This window comes from Nerophis lumbriciformis, linkage group LG23, assembly GCF_033978685.3.
Source record: "Nerophis lumbriciformis linkage group LG23, RoL_Nlum_v2.1, whole genome shotgun sequence".
In the NCBI taxonomy this organism is placed as follows: domain Eukaryota; kingdom Metazoa; phylum Chordata; class Actinopteri; order Syngnathiformes; family Syngnathidae; genus Nerophis; species Nerophis lumbriciformis.
In genome coordinates this window covers 37,504,137-37,527,350 of record NC_084570.2, presented here as the reverse complement: position 1 = coordinate 37,527,350, position 23,214 = coordinate 37,504,137, and the positions used below count along the sequence as shown (strand labels likewise).

The 23,214-nt window shown below is 37.1% G+C and overlaps 1 protein-coding gene across 1 annotated transcript in view; it reads left to right on the top strand.

Annotated features, from left to right (window-relative positions):
- mapk13 (mitogen-activated protein kinase 13) overlaps positions 1 to 23,214 on the top strand; it is a 55,642-nt gene that overhangs the window by 28,506 nt on the left and 3,922 nt on the right. The window contains exons 5-9 of the mRNA XM_061985589.2: positions 1,381 to 1,410; positions 7,602 to 7,649; positions 8,909 to 9,023; positions 15,186 to 15,257; positions 16,890 to 16,969. Of these exons, the coding sequence (XP_061841573.1) occupies positions 1,381 to 1,410; positions 7,602 to 7,649; positions 8,909 to 9,023; positions 15,186 to 15,257; positions 16,890 to 16,969 (345 nt within the window). The remainder of the gene's footprint in view (positions 1 to 1,380; positions 1,411 to 7,601; positions 7,650 to 8,908; positions 9,024 to 15,185; positions 15,258 to 16,889; positions 16,970 to 23,214) is intronic.

Sequence of the window (23,214 nt, the reverse complement as noted above, 5' to 3'; positions counted from 1 at the left end):
GACATGATATAATGAGTATGAGGTATTTTAATGTAATTGTAATTGATGTAATCTTATATTTCCTGAGGGAACTCTCCTGAAGGAATCAATAAAGTACTATATATCTATCTATGTACAGTAAGTACTAAATGTGATATGACATAATGATTATGATGTACAGTAAGTACTAAATGTGATCTGACATAATGATTATGATGTCTAGTAAGTACTAAATGTGATATGACATAATGATTATGATGTACAGTAAGTACTAATTGTGATATGACATAATGATTATAATGTACAGTAAGTACTAAATGTGATATGACATGATTATGATGTACAGTAAGTACTAAATGTGATATGACATAATGATTATAATGTACAGTAAGTACTAAATGTGATATGACATAATGATTGTGATGTACAGTAAGTATTAATTGTAATATGACATAATGATTATGATGTGCAGTAAGTACTAAATGTGATATGACATAATGATTATGATGTACAGTGACTACTAAATGAGATATGACATAATGATTAGGATGTACAGGAAGTACTAAATGTGATATGACATAATGATTATGATGTACAGTAAGTACTAAATGTGATATGACATAATGATTATGATGTACAGTAAGTACTAAATGTGATATGACATGATTATAATGTACAGTAAGTACTAAATGTGATATGACATAATGATTATGATGTACAGTAGGTACTAATTGTAATATGACAATGATTATGATGTGCAGTAAGTACTAAATGTGATATGACATAATGATTATGATGTACAGTAGGTACTAATTGTAATATGACAATGATTATGATGTGAAGTAAGCACTAAATATGATATGACATAATAATGATTATGATGTACAGTGAGTACTAAGAGTGATATGACATAATTATTATGATGTACAGTAAGTACTAAATGTGATATGACATAATAATGATTATGATGTACAGTAAGTACTAAATTTGATATGACATAATCATGATTATGATGTACAGTAAGTACTAAAAGTGATATGACATAATGAATATGATGTAGATGTACAGTAAGTACTAAATGTGATATGAAATAAGGATTATGATGTACAGTAAGTACTAAATGTGATATGACATAATAAGGATTATGATGTACAGTAAGTACTAAATGTGATAATAGCAATGATTATGATGTACTGTAAGTACTAAATGTGATATGACATAATTATTATGATCTACAGTAAGTACTAAATGTGATATGACAATCATGATTATGGTTTACAGTAAGTACTAAATGGGATATGACATGATTATGATGTACAGTAAGTACTAAATGTGATATGACATGATTATGATATACAGTAAGTACTAAATGTGTAATCTGCCCTGTGTTTCTCTCTGCAGTACATCCACAAGGCTGGAATCATCCACAGGGTAAGTTCAAGTCCAAGTTTTATGTTCTGTGTCATTCTGACTCATACAGTGTGTGTGTGTGTGTGTGTGTGTGTGTGTGTGTGTGTGTGTGCGTGTGTGCGTGCGTGCGTGCGTGCGTGCGTGCGTGCGTGCGTGCGTGCGTGCGTGCGTGCGTGCGTGCGTGCGTGCGTGCGTGCGTGCGTGCGTGCGTGTCATTGTATTGAGAAACATGACTCAATGGAAGTGTGCACCAACAGGTAGGATAAGCTGAGTGTGCCTGCATGTCTGAATTTGTCATGCCACACCTGCAGTCCTGTGCCAACACCTGTGGGGGCGGGGTTAATGTCAGGTGTGGAACCTAGAGTGCTAAAAAACCAAAAAGTAGCGGATGTTTAGGGATCCCCCTAAAAATGTGGATTCTTTTTAGACACTTTTAGGATGCCTCACAAAATAAACTTTTTAAAGTAGACTTTAGAACCGTTTAAAACGGCTGCAGTGTGTGTCGACGAACAGAGGGGGCGTTTCCGTGAAACGAGTATCGAGTCTTGCTTCATGCCGAAAATGATGACGCGTGAACCCTGGCTGCCACGCCGCACCATGTGACCTCTTCGGGACGCGGTGCAGATTTAGAGGGGAGTTTTGACAACTCCTAAACCGTCCGAGCTCCACTGGGAATGTGGGCTTTTGAGAGGTCAGTTTGGAGCCTGGATAGAGAATACAAATAGTTGTTTGAAATGCCAATAGAATCAAATGAAGGCACGTTATTATAAAATCTGACAGCAAACTTAAAGGGGACTGTAACTTTTCGGAATTTAGCCTATCGTTCACAATCATTATGAGAGACAAGAAAACCAAAGGTTTTTGGATTTTTTGCAGTCTATCATGTAAAAATCAACTTGCTCTTGGTGGCTAGCAATGCAGCTAATGTTAGCATTCAAAAAACGTCAACAATATTTCATTTATGTTCTGTAACCTGTATAATAACCAAACTGTAGCAACATTGTTATTGTAAGAGTGAACACTGAGGAACTCTTTTTCTAGCTGCCTAACACATCGGCGTGCTACGGTATTAGCCATAAAAGCTAACGACGGAAAGAAACAAGTTAGCTTCTACGTCAGCACAAAATGTGTTTGAGTTTGTATTACACAACCTGTGATAGGACCCCAATCTGTACTGAGTGAAAAACATGAACAATCATCTTACAGTATCTGTAAAGTATTATTTCATGTATTGTTTGTACACAGCTAGCCAGACAGTGTATGTACTGTAGTTGTAATAACACACATGACGTGCTGCGTGTATCATGATCAATATAAAGTGTGACTCACTCGATTCGCAGTTCAATTCCAGCTGGCCTGGGACGTTTTTGTCCGGTTTATTTGGGTAAGTCTTTCATTTATGTCAGCATAGCATGGCTCCAAGTTCCACATTTACAGCGTCAAAGTGACTTTCACCTCACTATCTTGGCTTCAGTCTGCTCCAACGTCTCACTCTTCCTTCGTGCTCGCTTCTATAAGCAGCAGTTCATCCTCAGTATATTCAGCTACAAAAATATAAGGTTGTGAATTCTAATTTGTCTAAAAAATAGTCATCTTTGTTGTTTGTTACTGAATCTGCCATGATTAGAACACACTCGGGAAGTAGGAACACACATATGTTTCAGGAAGTTGGAAGTACCGTATGTTGAAACGGAAATCAATACATTTAAAGTAATCAGTTCATGCATTGATTAAAATCACCCATCCATCCATCCATTTCTATCGCTTATTCCCTTCGGGGTCGCGGGGGGCGAATAGAGTAAATATTGAACATATTACATATTGTTATGAAGGTGTCAGTTACTACATTATATATATATACTTGCACTGTGTACATTGTACATAAAACATATTGTTATGAAGGTGTCTGTTACTACATTATATATATATACTTGCAGTGTGTATATTGTACATATTACATATTGTTATGAAGGTGTCTGTTACTACATTTTATTTATATATATATATATATATATATATATATATATATATATATATATATATACTTGCAGTGTGTATATTGTACATATTGCATATTCTTATGAAGGTGTCAGTTACTACATTATATATATATATATATATATATATATATATATATATATATATATATATATACTTGCAGTGTGTATATTGTACATATGACATATTGTTATGAAGGTGTCTGTTACTACATTATATATATACTTGTAGTGTGTATATTGTACATATTGTTATGAAGGTGTCTGTTACTACATTATATATATACTTGCAGTGTGTATATTGTACATTTGACATTATGTTATGAAGGTGTCTCTTACTACATTATATATATATACTTGCAGTGTGTATATTGTACATATTACATATTAAGTGAAAGTACCCATGATTGTCACACACACACTAGGTGTGGCGAAATTATTTTCTGCATTTGACCCTATTGTCTTTGGTATGACTCGGCCGGGGTTTGAACTCACGACCTACCGATCTCAGGGCAGACACTCTGTTGTTATGAAGGTGTCTGTTACTACATTATATATATACTTCAGTGTGTATATTGTACATATTACATATTGTTATGATGGTGTCTGTTGCTACGTTATATATATATATATATATACTTGCAGTGTGTATATAAAACGTTGATGGGGGTTTTGAAGTTGTTTGAGACTTTGAAGGCTACAACGCTGACTACCATTAGCCGCATCTTGCAAGCTTTTTTTAGCATCTTAAAAATCCTAAAAAACTACAAAAAACATGTCTTCTTGTCTCTCATAATGATTGTGAACGATAGACAAAAATTTGACCATTCGGTCAAACATTTATTGTGATTCGTCGTCAATTCCAGGAGCCATGACCGACACAAGAATTCAATATGTGGTAAAAAAAAACAACAACAAAAAAACGGCCGTGTGTAATTATATATTTGGCCAGCAGGTAGTCTCTTGTGCCAAAGCGCGCGTGAAGCTTCGAGAAAATCGCAATTGGTTCAATGGCTCATGCGGCGTCATCTGACCATCACTAAAAATACGCTTTCGGGAAAGCTGAACACAGAAAAGTACAAAGCAACAATCTCGTTGTCACATGGTATGGTATTGTGATGGAAAACATTTGTGTATGCATGTATTACAAACTGCAGTATTACTGTGAAAAGCACATTCTTACCAGAGAAGGACCTTGTCCGCATTGACTCACTGTAAAAGTATCTATTCTCATTGCTCATTTAACAGTGCACCATTGTTTAAACTTTCCTCTGTTGTTGTGTCATATGCTCTCCCCCCTCTCAGACTGAGCTTACTCCATTGTTTAGATTTTGGAGAGCATTGCAAAAAGAGGCCAACAAGATAGTTAAACAAGACCGGCCGAGACAAAGAGGCGAGCAGGGGAGACACAGAGAGGGGAGGGGAGGGAATGCGACCGCCTTTGCCAAGAGCCGAGAGGGAAAATACCGCGTTTGTAACTCCGAACAATCTCCAACAAACTCCAACAATCCATAAGCAATGATCCCACGAGCAACTAAGCTGTGAATAGTCCCCAGGTGCTCATTTGCAGCAGGTAAAACACATAATTACTAATCACCCGCAGGTGAGGAGGATAGCGCTAAGCAGCAGGGTGTGAAGCTACTGCAGGGACAACACCAACAAAATAAGAGCGCAGGCCAGCAAGTGAACCAAAACACGCGACCTGGAGTTACAGGTCCTGACACTAAATGCTGTATGTTTGTGAAAGTGGTTAAAAATAAATAATTTTTCTAATAAATGCACATTGTCAAAATTGGAGTTTCACTTTTTACGCGTGTACATTGATGAATTAAAGCCTTTCACGGCCATATTTCAAGTTCCAAACACTCAATGGGTCCAAACTGAATACATTCGCATTAGTTTTACTTGTAGTAGTAAATTAATCAAAGCAACAAAAAATAAAGGGAATAATCTGTCTAACTGAATTTATCAATTAACTGTTGCAGCACTACTTTAGTAGGGATTACCACTATAACCGAAAATCACGGTAAAATTTGTATTTCAAATTTTTGCTAGTTAGTACGTTAAACGCTCACTAGCTAAATGCTAACAAGAATATAAAAGGTCTTCTATACACCAATGTAAACATGTCTGAGTGCAATGGAGCAGTGCTGGCTATCGGGTGGATAGCTCGGGCTTTTAGCTCGGTAGCTAGCACGCTCGTCTTTCGTGCCGAATGTGCCAGGCAGGGACTCAACCACGCAGCTTACATGTTTAAAGTAGATAATGCATCAAAATGTCCTTTCGCTGTTGTGTTGATTTACAGTGGGAGTTATGTAATACTCACAAGACTACAATTATACTCACACCTACTGCGTCTACTAGCGACGCCCAAGTACAATTCAGTCAAAGCTCAACTTGAATATCGAGTGTGGCAGTGATTACACCCTGTGCACATTAGCATACTTTTGTGATTTTTGTAATCATATAATAATGTTGTAAAATATGTAATGTTATAAACTATGTAGTAATAATGTAAAATATGTAATAATGTTGTAAAATATGTTATAATGGTGTATATATTTAATTATATATGTATGAATATGTGTGTGTGTGTATATATATATATATATATATATACACATTATATATGCATATATACAGGATACTGTATATATATATATATATATATATATATATACAGTATATATATACATATATACAGTGTATATATATATATATATATATATATACTGTATGTATATACATATATACAGTGTATATATATATGTATACATATCTACATTATATATACAGTATATATAAACATATATACAGTATATATACACATATATACAGTATGTATACACAGTATATATACAGTATTTATTTGTCTCTTGTCAAAGTTCTTCGCTCTGAAGTGGGCACCGTAGAGCAGTGGTTCTTAACCTGGGTTCGATCGAACACTAGGGGTTCGGTGAGTCAGCCTCAGGGGTTCGGCGGAACCTCCGCCACGTAGGTCAAGACACACCCGACTCATCGTGTAAATAAAAATTTTTCCCTATCGGCGTATTATGGATACCCCCAAACAATGTTCCCTCTAATTTTCCATATGCGTGAGCAAACTCAAAAACTCATTGAGCATTCAGTGGAGTACATGTGAGCAACATCAGACGTGCACATGCACTGTGGCCACACCAGCAGCACACCTGTCCCAAACCTGACTAAATAACAAGTTACATTTTTTATTATTATAATCAAATGACAGCAGTCATTTCCATGAGATAATTTTCTAATACAAGTGTTTTGGCCCACCTACAATGAATATAACAAAAAATATTGTTTTTCATGAGCTGTGTACTAGTATTGTATAGCTGGGTGGAAAACGAAGAAAAGGAACAGACTTTGCTGTGAAAATGACTTCAGAGTGGCACTTTCCAAGGTGAAGCCACACATAACAGCAGAAGTCACACTGATTTGCAGGTGTGTAATTTGTTGTGAGTTCATGCTCTGTGTTGGTATTGTTCTTTGAACAAGTAGATGTTCATGCACGGTTCATTTTGTGCACCAGTAAAAAAACATAACTTTGTCTTGAATTTGAAAAAAAAAAAAAAATTATGTTTCACTAAAGAAGGGTTTGGTGAATGTGCATATGAAACCGGTGGGGTTCGGTACCTCCAACAAGGTTAAGAACCACTGCCGTAGAGCAAAGTGAAGTAGAACATGGGCGTAGAAAGTAGCATGTAGAACATAGAAAGTATAACGTAGAGAAGCATAACGTTGATAGTAGAACATAGAAAGTAGAACAGAACATAAAAAGTAGAACATAGAAAGTAAATGTAGAAAGCAGAATGTAGAACACAGAACGTACAAAGTGAAAAGTAAAACATAGAGCGTAGCAAGTAGCACGTAGAACGTAGAGAAGAACGTTGAAAGTACAACATCCTCGGGATCTGAGCTGAGGATATCGTTGTGGGTTGTGCAGCCCTTTGAGACACTCGTGATTTAGGGCTATATAAGTAAATATTGATTGATTGATTGATGATGAATAGAATGTACTAGAAAGTACAACGTAGAGCGTAAAATGTAGTAAAGACAACTTAGAAAGCAGAAAGTGAAAAGTAAAACATGAAACGGACAACGTAGCAAGTAGAACGTTGCAAGTAGAACGTTGAATGTAGAACATAGAACGCTTGCAAATTTCATGTCCTTCACTCGTCTCCTCTTCTGTTGCAGGACCTCAAACCAGGAAACTTGGCAGTAAACCAAGACTGTGAGCTGAAGGTTCGTACTTGGCAAACACAAACGCACTTTGAAGGATCTTTGAATCTTCGTACTTGGCAAACACAAACACACTCTGAAGGATCATTGAGTCTTCGTACTTGGCAAACACAAACACACTCTGAAGGATCTTTGAGTCTTCATACTTGGCAAACACAAACACACTCTGAAGGATCTTTGAGTCTTCGTACTTGGCAAACACAAACACTCTGAGGGATCTTTGAATCTTCATACTGGGCAAACAAACGCACTCTGAAGGATCTTTGAATCTTTGTACTTGGCAAACACACTCTGAAGGATCTTTGAATCTTTGTACTTGGCAAACACAAACGCACTCTGAAGGATCTTTGAAGCTTCGTACTTGGCAAACACAAACACACTCTGAAGGATCTTTGACCAGAGTTTTTGCTGTAGGTCCTTAGAAACAATCCTGTAGAGAGGATCTTTGACTCTTATGTTGCAGTCAGTCTTTAAAAACAGAACTTTCCAGTCCTACACAGCAGTTGTTCTTAACCTTTTTTTTTTTTTTATTCATCTTTCCCAATTTCCCTGTCCTACATAGGATCTTTGACTATTGTTTTTGCTGGAGGTCTCGAAAACATAATTTCCCTGTCCTGTAGAGAATTTTTGACTTTCGTTTTTGCTAGACGTCTTTAAAAACATAACTTTCCTGTCTTATGGAGGATCTTTGACTATTATTTTTGCTAGAGGTCTTTAAAAACATAACGTTCCTGTCTTATAGAGGATCTTTGATTATTGTTTGTGCTAGAGGTGTTTAAAAACATAACTTTCCTGTCTTAGAGAGGATCTTTGTTGATTGTTTTTGCTGGAGGTCTATAAACAAAATATCCCTGTCGTATAGAGGATCTTTGTTGATTGTTTTTGTTGGAAGTTCCTAAAAATAGAATTTCCCTCTCCTAAAGAAGATCTTTGACTATTGTTTTTGCTGGAGGTCTTTAAAAACAGAATCTCCCCGTCCTATAGAGGATCTTTGACTATCGTTTTTGCTGGAGGTCTCTAAAAACAGAATCTCCTTGTCCTAGAGAGATCTCTAAAAACACAATCTACCTGTCCTATAGAGGATCTTTGACTATTGTTTTTCCTCGAGGTCTTTGAAAACAGAATTTCCCTAAATAGGTTGTTGACGATAACTAAGACGAACATTTCTAGTCAAAAAAATGAACACTGATCCATCACTGCATGAATGTGCTTTGATCGTGGAATTTGTGTTCCATTGACTTTTATTCTGCCCTCCAACACAGATCCTGGACTTTGGGCTTGCTCGCAGTACTGATGCTGAGATGACCGGCTATGTGGTGACCCGTTGGTACAGGGCGCCCGAGGTCATTCTGAACTGGATGCACTACACACAGACTGGCAAGACAATCACAGCTATTAATCTCATTTGTGTATATATATATATATATATATATATATATATCCATCCATCCATGTGTGTGTGTGTGTATATATGTATGTATATATGTATATATATATATATATATATATGTATATATATGTATATATATATATATATATATATATATATATATATATATATATATATATATATATATATATATATATCAGACTCAGAAATACTTCATTAATCATATGTATGTATCATGTGTGTATATATATATCATGTGTATGTATCGTATGTGTGTGTATATATATATATATATATATATATATATATATATATATATATATATATATATATATATATGTATATATATGTATATATATATATATATATATGTACCCTTACGGATTCAAATCTACCAAGAACCCACCCACAGTTGAGGAACTAAAGGATTTTGAGAACGACATGCTCAAAATGATACAATCAGTCAAATTCAAGCCAATCCGCAACCCACTCCTCACCAAGCTGAAAAATGACAAGGAGCGCATCAAGAAAGTAAACAACCTCATCATAGCTGCCGATAAAACCACAAACTTCTACAGAATGGACATACCAGAACATCACACCTTACTGGACAGAAGCATCACCAAATCATACAAAAAAGCACAACCCAACACCTTACAGAACATCCACCTGGAAAATAAAAGGATCGCGGCTGAACTGGACATTGAGGACAGGGTGGACGCCACAGCCAACAAGGAAGCCTTCATCACATTGAAGGACCACAAACCCAACTTCGCAAATAACCCAACATGCCGACTAATAAACCCAACTAAATCTGAAATAGGAAAAATCAGCAAAATAATCCTGGACAGAGTCAACACAAAAATCAAGGACAAAACACCACTCAACCAATGGAGAAATACAGCAGCAGTAATCAAATGGTTCAACAACATCCAAGACAAACAACAGCACAACTTTATCTCCTTTGATATCGAAGAATTTTACCCTTCCATCACGCAAGACCTACTGACTCAAGCACTAGACTTCGCCTCAGACTACGACTCAATCACAGGCAACGAAAGAAACATCATCACCCACGCAAAAAACTCCATTCTCATCCACAACAGTACACCATGGCAAAAAAAGAACAATGCAACATTTGACGTCACTATGGGAAGTTTTGACGGAGCAGAAACGTGTGAACTCGTTGGGAGTTTCCTCCTCTCCCAGCTCGCTAGCCTCAATCTGAACCTTGGTATTTACCGTGATGACGGACTGTCAGTGTGTCGCGCCTCGCCAAGGAGCAGCGAGAATACCAAGAAGCGCATATGCCAAATTTTCAAAGAGAACGGCCTACGGATCACGATTGAAGCCAACAAGCAAACCGTCAACTTCCTTGACGTCACTTTCAACCTGAGAAATAACAGCTACCGACCATTCACGAAACCCAACACAACACTCCAATACGTGCACCATGACAGCAACCACCCACCCACCACCACGAAAAGAATGCCTACCGGAATTAATAAAAGGCTATCGATGCTGTCATCTAGCAAAGCTGAATTTGACCAAGCAACCCCCCCGTACCAAAAAGCCCTTGATGAAAGCGGATACAATTTCACCCTCACCTATGAACCCACGCCAGGAAACCAACCAAAAAAGAACAGAAAACGAAACGACATCATCTGGTACAACCCCCCATACAGCAAAAACGTCTCAACTAACATTGGACACAAATTCCTCAATCTGATTGACAAACACTTTCCCAAAGACAACACCCTAAGAAAAGTATTCAACAAGAACAACATTAAATTGAGCTACAGCTGTATGAACAATATACGACAAATTATCTCAAACCACAACAAAACAATTGCAAATGAGCCGTCGGCTCCCGGACAGAGCGACTCCAAAACCAACAAAGGCTGCAACTGTCGAAAGAAACCTGATTGCCCTCTCAACGGGGGGTGCTTACAAACATCAGTTGTCTACCAATTTAAGGTAACACGCAAGGACATTAACACATCCGACACATATGTAGGATTAACCGAGGGAGAGTTCAAAACCAGATGGAACAATCACAAGGCTTCTTTCAGGAACCAAAACATGCGGAATACCACAGAACTCAGCAAACACATTTGGGACCTCAAAGACAATAATGTTGAATATTCAATAACATGGCAAATTCTTGCATCCAGCACACCTTACAATAGTGGTAATAAAAGATGCAACCTATGCTTGAAAGAGAAACTGTTTATTATTTACCGTCCAGACCTGTCATCCCTCAACAAGCGCAGCGAAATTGTAACAGCATGCCGCCACAGACGGAAACACCTCCTAGGTAACACATGAGCCAATCACCACGCCCCTACACCAGCCTGTACCCACCCACTCTGTGCCCTATATAAACCATGGTATGTGAATGCTCCCATTAAAATCTCCTGATGATTGAGGGAACCCCCCTCATGAAACAGGCCTGTAGAGATGAAATAGTCTTGTGATTTTTTTTCCCACACATACATATATATATATATATATATATATATATTAGGGATGTCCCGATCCAGGTTTTTGCACTTCCGATCCGATACCGATATTGTTTTTGCATTTCCGATCCGATACCGATACTGACCGATACCGATACTGGCCTATCCGAGCATGTATTAAAGTTTAAAGTTATTTAGCCTACTTAGTTGTCAGAATCATGTTGAAAAGGGTTTTAGTACTCTTGATAACAACTAGCCAGCTGAATTAGGGGAGTTTGAATAATACACAATGGTTGGTAACAAGAAACTGACCTGTTTATTCAAGGATAAACACAAAATAGACAAAATTATACATGACAAACAGAAATGGCATCATTGAACTAGGGCTGGGCGATATGGCCTTTTTTTAATATTGCGATATTTTAAGGCCATATTGCAATACACAATATATATCTCGATATTTTGCCTTAGCCTTGAATGAACACTTGATGCACATAATCACAGCAGTATGATGATTCTATGTGTTTTGATTGATTGATTGAGACTTTTATTAGTAGGTTGCACAGTGAAGTACATATTCCGTACAATTGACCACTAAATGGTAACACCCGAATAAGTTTTTCAACTTGTTTAAGTTGGGGTCCACTTAAATTGATTTATGATAGATAAATACTATCATCATAATACAGTCATCACACAAGATAATCACATTGAATTATTTACATTATTTATAATCCAGGGTGTGGAGGGGGGCGCCGGATGAAAGTGTCAAAAAGACAGCCAAAAGAGTTTGATATGAGAATAAATCTAAAGTATAGGGTAGAAATGCACCCATTTGCAGGAAATGTAGTCTTGATTTTCAAAATGTTCTTTCAAGGCTTGCATGTCTACATTAAAACATGATTCTTCATACTGCATTAATATATGCTACTTTTAAACTTTCATGCAGAGAAGGAAATCACAACTAAAAAAATCACTAATTTTTTTCATACGGTGTTGATTTTTGCCTCTGCATTTTGATGGTGTGGACGTGTGGCACCGAATGGAGATAAGCGTCTCGACAGACGTCACAATATTTGAACAATGATGACGAAAACTGTTGTCTCTGTCGTGTCCGTGTGTCGAAAATTGTTATGCGCTTATTTTTTTATTTGATTTTGTGCGTGGCATAGATTTGCCGTGCACAGAGGACGCTTGAGCAGGCGCGCACCTTAGCGGCTGCGCTAGCATCACAGCTAACGTTAGCCATGCCGCTACCTCGCTCTCTGCTGGGAGAGGGCGTATACGTATGTGACGTATGATGTGACAGTATGTGACGTATGACGTGACAGTATGTGACGTGTGTAAGAAGGTGCGCTCGCTGTCTGTGAGAGGGAGACACAGGAAAGAGTGAGAAGAGCCTGTCGTGTAATGCCAGCAGCTAAAAGCAACTGCGTGAGAATTGTGGATGTGTTGAAGGTGTGCTGGAAAATGCGGAACGGAAATTACGGAGCAGCAGAAAAGTGGAATGTATTATTTAAATAGGTGCGTTGGAAAACACGGACCGGAGGTTTTTTTTAAACTGGATCTGGATCGGCATTTTCCCATGCCTTGCCGATATGCAATTTTTGGCAAATATCGGCAGCCGATCCGATCCAAATATCGGATCGAGACATCCCTAATATATATATATATATATATATATATATATATATATATATATATATAAAATATATTTAAAAAATATATGTATATATACATTTTTTTTATTTGATCAATTATCGCTTCCCGCCAGTGTTTTGTTTTGTTTATATTTGCCGGATCAAATTTCCGTCCCTGTTTATTGCGATTTTATTGGTTGTAAATTTTGAATCGCCGAAAGTTTTATCAATGACAAATACTGCCTGAGTTTGCACACGGACAACTTTACTGCGAAGGGCTGTCAAAAGAAAGACTTGATGGTAAACACTAAGGTGAGTGTAAAGTCAACCTTTTTTAACTTCATCCTGTGCCATGGCTCCAGTAAATGACATCATCACCGTCATTGTTTACTGAAGCAGAGATGCTGACTGTGCGTTATGATAAACTTTTTATCCATAGATTTATCAGATTAAATTTTTTATTATCTATAGCAAGGATGTCAAAATTATGCCCCGGAGGCCATTTGCGGCCCGCAGTTAATGTTTTAAAGGCCCACGGCACATTCTGAAAATACTATTCAAATAAACAAAAACATAACAAAAGTGGAATAAAAAAGCTTACAGGTGAAATGTAATTTAGAAAAAGTTGCAATGTTGGCTAATAAAGCAAAGCCGTTTTGTTTATTTTTAAACTGTCATTGCTCAAAACATAATATTGAATCAAAATCAATGATTTTATGAATTATTGACCTATCCAAGGCTCCGATTACTTCACATCAAATATTCCACTTTGAAAAATTGTTTTTGTGGAAGATTTTGCATATTTTCTGTTTGCTATATAAAAACATAGCTTTCTTTGACAAAAAAGGCAGAAAACAAACAAACAAAAAAACAACATAAAAAAACCCTCAACAACATAGAATTGAGGGATAGATGTGAAGTTGATGTAAACTCTAGAGATTTAAGCGTTAAATAAATATTGTATGTATGCCCTGGCACACCATTATCATCATTTCATGACCAAAGCAAAAAAAAAAGTTTTCCACTTTGATACTGAAATAAATACACCTACAACTTATTAAATACAAATATAGAAAAAACTACCAGCAGCGGTAAAGTTTAGATCCATGAAGGAAAGAAGAAAGTGAATGAATGTTTATAACTGAATACATTTACATATGCATAAATGTTTTCTTTTGTATTATTTTTTAAATTAATTAACGTTTATGACAACCTTTTTCCAAAACACAATATCGAATGTGAGGTATAACAGGATAATGCATACATTTATCATTTGTTTTCAAGACACTTTCAAAAAAGTGGGACCCCAAAAATGTACTGTGGAACCCCATTTTTATGACTTGACCCCATTTTGAAAATTTCTAGCGCCAACACTGAATATGAAATATATATATATATATATATATATACTGTGTATGTATGAGTTTATATCTATGTACTGTGGATATATATATATTTTTTAATTATATATTTAAATGTGTGTATGTACATATGCGTGTGTATATGTATATATATATTTACATATGTATTTACATATATACATATATTTACATATATACATATATATGCATGTATATATTCTTTAAATATATATTTAGATATATATGGGTGTGTGTATGTACACTTTTGTGCGTATATATGTGTATAATTATACATATGATGTATTATATAAAAATATACATTATATATATTTAATATATATGTACTGTATATACAGTATATGTATATATACCGTTTATACATTTATATATGTATTATATCTATATATATGTGTGTATATATTCATATAAGTGTATATATATAGTATATATACATATTTGTGTATAAATGTGTATTCATATGTATGTATATATATACATATGTATATATATATATATATATATATATATATATTTATGTATATTAAATAATATATACTCTATGTATATTAAATATCAAAATAGAAAAATATTATATATTTTATCTATTTTATATATACATATTGATGTTATAAATATTTTTAATATTTCAAATATAAATTGCAATTTGTGTGTGTCGTCTACTCTAGTGGACATCTGGTCTGTGGGCTGCATCATGGCTGAGATGATCAACGGGAAAACCCTTTTCAAAGGCAAAGATTGTATCTTTTATCTGCACCACGCCATGAAGACATCACACTCCAACTAGTCCCCCGTCTGCTATTAGATCTTTGGCCGACGTTTTAGTAGTGAGTGATGAAAAACAGCAGAGCACTCTTGTGTATATATAGGATCTTTGGCTTGCGTATTTGAAGTAGGTCCTTAAAAACAGGACTGCACTCTTGTCATGTATATAGGATCTTTGGCTAGCATATTTATAATAGGTCCTTAAAAACAGCACCACAATCTTCTCATATATATATATATATATGTATAGGATCTTTGTCTAGAATATTTGAAGTAGGTCCCTAAAAACAACACCACGCTCTTGTCATATATATAGGATCTTTGGCTAGCGTATTTGATGTAGGTCCTTAAAAACAGCACTGCACTCTTGTCATATACTGTATATAGGATCTTTGGCTAGTGTATTTGAAGTAGGGTCTTAAAAACAGCAGAGCACTCTTGTCATATATATATATAGGATCTTTGGCTAGCATATTTGATGTAGGTCCTTAAAAACAGCACTGCACTCTTGTCATATATATAGGATATTTGGCTAGTGTATTTGAAGTAGGGCCTTAAAAACAGCAGATCATTCTTGTCATATATATAGGATCTTTGGCGAGTGTATTTGAAGTAGGTCCTTAAAAACAGCACTGCACTCTTGTCATATGTATAGGATCTTTGCTTAGTGTATTTGATGTAGGTCCTTAAAAAGAGCAGAGCACTCTAGACATATATATAGGATCTTTGGCTAGCATATTTGTATAGGTCTTTAAAAACAGCAGAGCACGCCAGTCTTACGCAGGTTCTTTGACTCTTGTAAACAGAGCGCTCCTGTCATGCGAAGGATCTTTGACTCTTGTAAACGACAGAGCGCTCCTGTCATACGGAGGATCTTTGACTCTTGTAAGTAACATAGTGCTCCTGTCATACAGAGGATCTTTGACTCTTGTAAACAACAGAGCGCTCCTGTCATACGGAGGATCTTTGACTCTTGTAAACAACAGAGCGCTCCTGTCATACGGAGGATCTTTGACTCTTGTAAATAACATAGTGCTCCTGTCATACGGAAGATCTTTGACCCTTGAAAACAACAGAGCGCTCCTGTCATACGGAGGATCTTTGACTCTTGTAAATAACATAGTGCTCCTGTCGTACGGAAGAACTTTGACTCTTGTAAACAGAGCGCTCCTGTTATGCAAAGGATCTTTGACTCTTGTAAACGACAGAGTGCTCCTGTCATACGGAGGATTTTTGACTCCTGTAAATAACAGTGCTCCTGTCATAGGGAGGATCTTTGACCCTTGTAAACAACAGAGCGCTCCTGTCTTACGGAGGATCTTTGACTCTTGTAAACGACAGAGCGCTCCTGTCATACGGAGGATCTTTCACTCTTGTAAATAACATAGTGCTCCTGTCATACGGAGGTTCTTTGACTCTTGTAAACAACAGAGCGCTCCTGTCTTACGGAGGATCTTTGACTGTTGTAAACGACAAAGTGCTCCTGTCATACTGAGGATCTCTGACCAGTGTGTAAAGGTGTAGCGACAAACCGAGCCAGAATGTGTACGGTTTGATTAACTACCAGGTTACCTTCCAGAAGTCTCCTTGACTGAGAACCTCTGCAGACATGGATCAGCTGACACAGATCATGAAAGTGACGGGAGTACCTGGACCAGAGTTCATCCAGAAACTGGACAGCCAGGAGGTACAAAGTGTTACATTTCCAAGTTAATTACTGTGAATATTTCCTGTTTGTGGAGACCTCAATGAATGTTACGCATTTAAATTAATATCAATAACAAAACATGTCATTCTTTTTCTTATTTGGAATATTCAGCCTTCAATTTAGTTTCTGCAAGACAATGTCAATGAAGGGAAAAACAATTAAGTTCATGATGTTGCTGATGTGCGTCTTTATGCAGGTACAGTGGAACCTCCATTTATGAACGTAATTGGTTCTTGAACATGCTGCGTAAATGGAAAAGTTTGTATAGTGAAGCAGAGTTCCCCATAAGAAACAATGTAAATATTGTTAATTGGTTCTAGACAAAAGTCCCCATTTTAGTCAAGGAATACACACTTTGAAGACACTATACTGTGTGTGTGTATAAGTATATATACATATTTATATATTAAGTTAAAGTACCAATTATTGTCACACACACACGAGGTGTGGCAAAATTATTCTCTGCATTTAACCCATCACCCTTGATCACCCCCTGGGAGGTGAGGGGAGCAGTGAGCAGCAGTGGTGGCCGTGGCCGGGAATCATTTTTGGTGATTTATCCCATAATTCTTTATAATGTGTGTGTATGTGTATATATACATATTTATTTATATATCAATCAATCAATGTTTATTATATAACCCTAAATCACGGGTGTCTCAAAGGGCTGCACAAGCCACAACCACATCCTCGGCTCAGATCCCACATCAGGGCAAGAAAAAACTCAACCCAATGAGATGACAATGAGAAACCTTGGAGGGGACCGCAGATAGTGAGAGTCCAGTCCATAGTGGATCTAACATAATAGTGAGAGTCCAGTCCATAGTGGATCTAACATAACAGTGAGAGTCCAGTCCATAGTGGATCTAACATAATAGTGTGAGAGTCCAGTCCATAGTGGATCTAACATAATAGTGTGAGAGTCCAGTCAATAGTGGATCTAACATAATAGTGTGAGAGTCCAGTCCATAGTGGATCTAACATAATAGTGAGAGTCCAGTCCATAGTGGATCTAAGATAATAGTGTGAGAGTCCAGTCTGTAGTGGATCTAACATAATAGTCCATAGTGGATCTAACATAATAGTGAGAGTCCAGTCCATAGTGGATCTAAGATAATAGTGTGAGAGTCCAGTCTGTAGTGGATCTAACATAATAGTGAGAGTCCAGTCCATAGTGGGGCCAGCAGGAGATCATCTTGAGTGGAGACAGGTCAGCAGCGCAGAGACGTCCCTAACTGATGCACAGATGAGTGGTCCACCCTGGGTCCCCACTTTGGACAGCTAGCACTTCATCTGTGGTCACCGAATCTGTGCCCGCCCCTCTCCACGAAGGGGGGCAGAGCAGAAAAGAAACGGCAGATCAACTGGTCTAAAAGGGGTGTCAATTTAAAGGCTAGAGTATACAAATGAGTTTTAAGATGGGACTTAAATGCTTCTACTGAGATAGCATCTCTAACTGTTACCGGGAGGGCATTCCAGAGTACTGGAGCCCGAATAGAAAACGCTCTATAGCCCGCAGACGTTTTTTGGGCTCTGGGAATCACTAATAAGCCGGAGTTCTTTGAACGAAGATTTCTTGCCGGGACATATGTTACAATACAATCAGCAAGATAGGCTGGAGCAAGACCGTGTAGTATTTTATACCTAAGTAGTAAAACCTTAAAGTCACATCTTAAGTGCACAGGGAAGCCAGTGCAGGTGAGCCAGTATAGGTATATATATAGGTATATATATATATATATATATATATATATATATATATATATATATATATATATATATATATATATATATATATATATATATAAAGGTATATACAGTATAGACGTAATATGATTAAACTTACTTGTTCTTGTCAAAAGTCAAGCAGCCGCATTTTGCACCAACTGTAATCTTTTAATGCTAGACATAGGGAGGCCCGAAAATATTATGTAACAGTAAAGGAGACGAGACGTAACTAACGCATGAATAACGATCTCAGCGTCGCTAGTTGACAAAATGGAACGCATTTTTGCGATATTACGTATATGAAAGAAGGCTGTTTTAGTAACACTCTTAATGTGTGACTCAAACGAGAGAGTTGGGTCGAAGATAATACCCAGATTCTTTGCCGAGTCGCTTTGTGTAATTGTTTGGTTGTCAAATGTTAAGGTGGTATTATTAAATAAGTGTCCTGCTGGACCGATAATCAACATTACCGTTTTCTTAGCGTTAAGTTGCAAAACGTTTCTGGACATCCATTGTTTAATTTCATTAAGACACGCCTCCACGTGACTACAATCTGGCATGTTGGTCATCTTTAGGGGCATGTAGAGTTGGGTGTCATCAGTGAAAACTAACAGCGTATTTGTGTATGATGTCACCAAGCGGCAGCATGTAGATGCTGAAGAGTGCAGGGCCAAGAACCGAACCCTGTGGAACTTCACACGTTATCTTAACATAGTCCAAGGTCACATTGTTATGGGAGACGCACTGAATTATGTCAGTAAGATAGGAGTCAAACCAAGAAAAGGCTAAGTCTGACATACCAATACGTGTTTTGATACGTTCTAATAAAAGGTTATGATCAACGGTATGGAAAGCAGCACTAAGATCAAGGAGCAGCAACATGGATGACGCATCAGCATCCATCGTTAGCAGTAGATCATTAGTTATTCTAGTGAGGGCTGTCTCCGTGGTGATTTGCCCTGAAACCGGATTGAAAGGGTTCACAGAGATTGTTAGACACTATAAGTGTTCATTTAGTAGCTGTGCAACAATTTTTTTGAGGATTTTCGAAATAAACGGAAGGTGGGACACCGGCCGGTAGTTTACCATGAGGTCAGGAGGGAGGTTAGGTCTTTTGAGCAGAGGATGAATAACCGCTTTTTTGAATGCTAGGGGAACAGTTCCAGAGGAAAGTGATAAGTTTATAATATTTAGCACTGATGGTCCTAATATTACAAACAGTTCCTTGATTAGTTTCCTAGGAAGTATATAAGTACCGGTGTATATATATATATAATGTGTGTATATGTGTGTATATATACATATTTATTTATATTTATATATATATATATATATATATATATATATATATATATATATATATATATATATATATATATATATATGTGTGTGTGTATATATACATATTTATTTTTATATATATACAGGTAAAAGCCAGTAAATTAGAATATTTTGAAAAACTTGATTTATTTCAGTAATTGCATTCAAAAGGTGTAACTAGTACATTATATTTATTCATTGCACACAGACTGATGCATTCAAATGTTTATTTCATTTAATTTTGATGATTTGAAGTGGCAACAAATGAAAATCCAAAATTCCGTGTGTCACAAAATTAGAATATTACTTAAGGCTAATACAAAAAAGGGATTTTTAGAAATGTTGGCCAACTGAAAAGTATGAAAATGAAAAATATGAGCATGTACAATACTCAATACTTGGTTGGAGCTCCTTTTGCCTCAATTACTGCGTTAATGCGGCGTGGCATGGAGTCGATGAGTTTCTGGCACTGCTCAGGTGTTATGAGAGCCCAGGTTGCTCTGATAGTGGCCTTCAACTCTTCTGCGTTTTTGGGTCTGGCATTCTGCATCTTCCTTTTCACAATACCCCACAGATTTTCTATGGGGCTAAGGTCAGGGGAGTTGGCGGGCCAATTTAGAACAGAAATACCATGGTCCGTAAACCAGGCACGGGTAGATTTTGCGCTGTGTGCAGGCACCAAGTCCTGTTGGAACTTGAAATCTCCATCTCCATAGAGCAGGTCAGCAGCAGGAAGCATGAAGTGCTCTAAAACTTGCTGGTAGACGGCTGCGTTGACTCTGGATCTCAGGAAACAGAGTGGACCGACACCAGCAGATGACATGGCACCCCAAACCATCACCCAACCATGCAAATTTTGCATTTCCTTTGGAAATCGAGGTCCCAGAGTCTGGAGGAAGACAGGAGAGGCACAGGATCCACGTTGCCTGAAGTCTAGTGTAAAGTTTCCACCATCAGTGATGGTTTGGGGTGCCATGTCATCTGCTGGTGTCGGTCCACTCTGTTTCCTGAGATCCAGGGTCAACGCAGCCGTCTACCAACAAGTTTTAGAGCACTTCATGCTTCCTGCTGCTGACCTGCTCTATGGAGATGGAGATTTCAAGTTCCAACAGGACTTGGCGCCTGCACACAGCGCAAAATCTACCCGTGCCTGGTTTACGGACCATGGTATTTCTGTTCTAAATTGGCCCGCCAACTGTGTGTGTGTATATGTGCATGTATGTATATACAGTATATGTACATATATATATATATGTATGTATGTATGTATGTACATATATATGTATATATATATATATATATATATATATATATATATATATATATATATATATATATATATGTATATATATATATATATATATATATATATATATACACACAAACACAGTCGTGGTCAAAAGTTTACATACACTTGTAAAGAACATAATGTCATGGCTGTCTTGAGTTTCCAATAATTTTTACAACTCTTATTTTTTGTGATAGAGTGATTGGAGCACATACTTGTTGGTCACAAAAAACATTCATGAAGTTTGGTTCTTTTATGAATTTATTATGGGTCTACTGAAAATGTGAGCAAATCTGCTTGGTCAAAAGTATACATACAGCAATGTTAATATTTGCTTACATATCCCTTGGCAAGTTTCACTGCAATAAGGTGCTTTTGATAGCCATCCACAAGGTTCTGGTTGAATTTTTGACCACTCCTCTTGACAAAATGGGTGCAATTCAGCTAAATTTGTTGGTTTTCTGTGATGGACTTGTTTCTTCAGCATTGTCCACATATTCTCAATGGGGTTTAAGTCAGGACTTTGGGAAAGCCATTCTAAAACCTTAATTCTAGCCTGGTATAGCCATTCCTTTACCACTTTTGACGTGTGTTTGGGGTCATTGTCCTGTTGGAACACCCAACTGCACCCAAGACACAACCTCCGTGCTGATGATTTTAGGTTGTCCTGAAGAATTGGAGGTAATCCTTCTTTTTCATTGTCCCATTTACTCTCTGTAAAGCACCAGTTCCCTTGGCAGCAAAACAGGCCCAGAGCATAATACTACCACTACCATGCTTGGCGGTAGGGGAATGGTGTTCCTGGGATTAAAGGCCTCACCTTTTCTCCTCCAAACATATTGCTGGGTATTGTGGCCAAACAGCTCCATTTTGGTTTCATCTGACCACAGAACTTTCCTCCAGAAGGTCTTATCTTTGTCCATGTGATCAGCAGCAAACTTTAGACGAGTCTTAAGGTGTGGCTTTTGGAGCAAGGGCTTCCTTCTTGCATGGTAGCCTTTCAGTCCATAGCGATGCAAAACAGGCTTGACTGTGGACACTGACAGCTGTGTTCTAGCAGCTTCCAATTCATTGCAGACCTGCTTTTTGGTGGTTTTCGGTTGACTCTTGATCTTCCTGACCAATTTTCTCTCAGCAGCAGGTGATAGCTTGCGTTTTCTTCCTGATCGTGGCAGTGACAAAACTGCCATGCACTTCATACTTACTAACAATTGTTTGCACAGTTGCTCTTGGGACCTCAAGCTGCTTTGAAATGGCTCCAAGTGACTTTCCTGACTTGTTCAAGTCAATGATTCGTTTTTTCCGATCTGTGCTGAGTTCCTTTGACTTTCCCATTGTTGCGTTTGTAACCGAGATTAGACTGCATCACATGAGCCCTATTTAAATGGGCTCAGAGAAGTCAACAGGTGTCGTCAATCATGATCACTCACATGAAGTTAAGAGGCCATGCCATGAAGATCATTTGATTTGATTATAACTTTTCTACATCACCAAAATTGATCATGTATGTTGCTGTATGTATACTTTTGACCCAGCAGATTTGCTCACATTTTCAATAGACCCATAATAAATTAATAAAGGAACCAAACTTCAAGAATGTTTTTTGTGACCAACAAGTATGTGCACCAATCACTCTATCACAAAAAAGTTGTAGAAAGAGTTGTAGAAATGATTGGAAACTCAAGACAGCCATGACATTAGGTTCTTTACAAGTGTGTGTAAACTTTTGACCACGACTGTATACAAACCCCATTTCCATATGAGTTGGGAAAGTGTGTTAGATGTAAATATAAAGGGAATACAATGATTTGCAAATCATTTTCAACCCATATTAAGTTGAATATGCTACAAGGACAACATATTTGATGTTCAACACGTGACAAAGAAG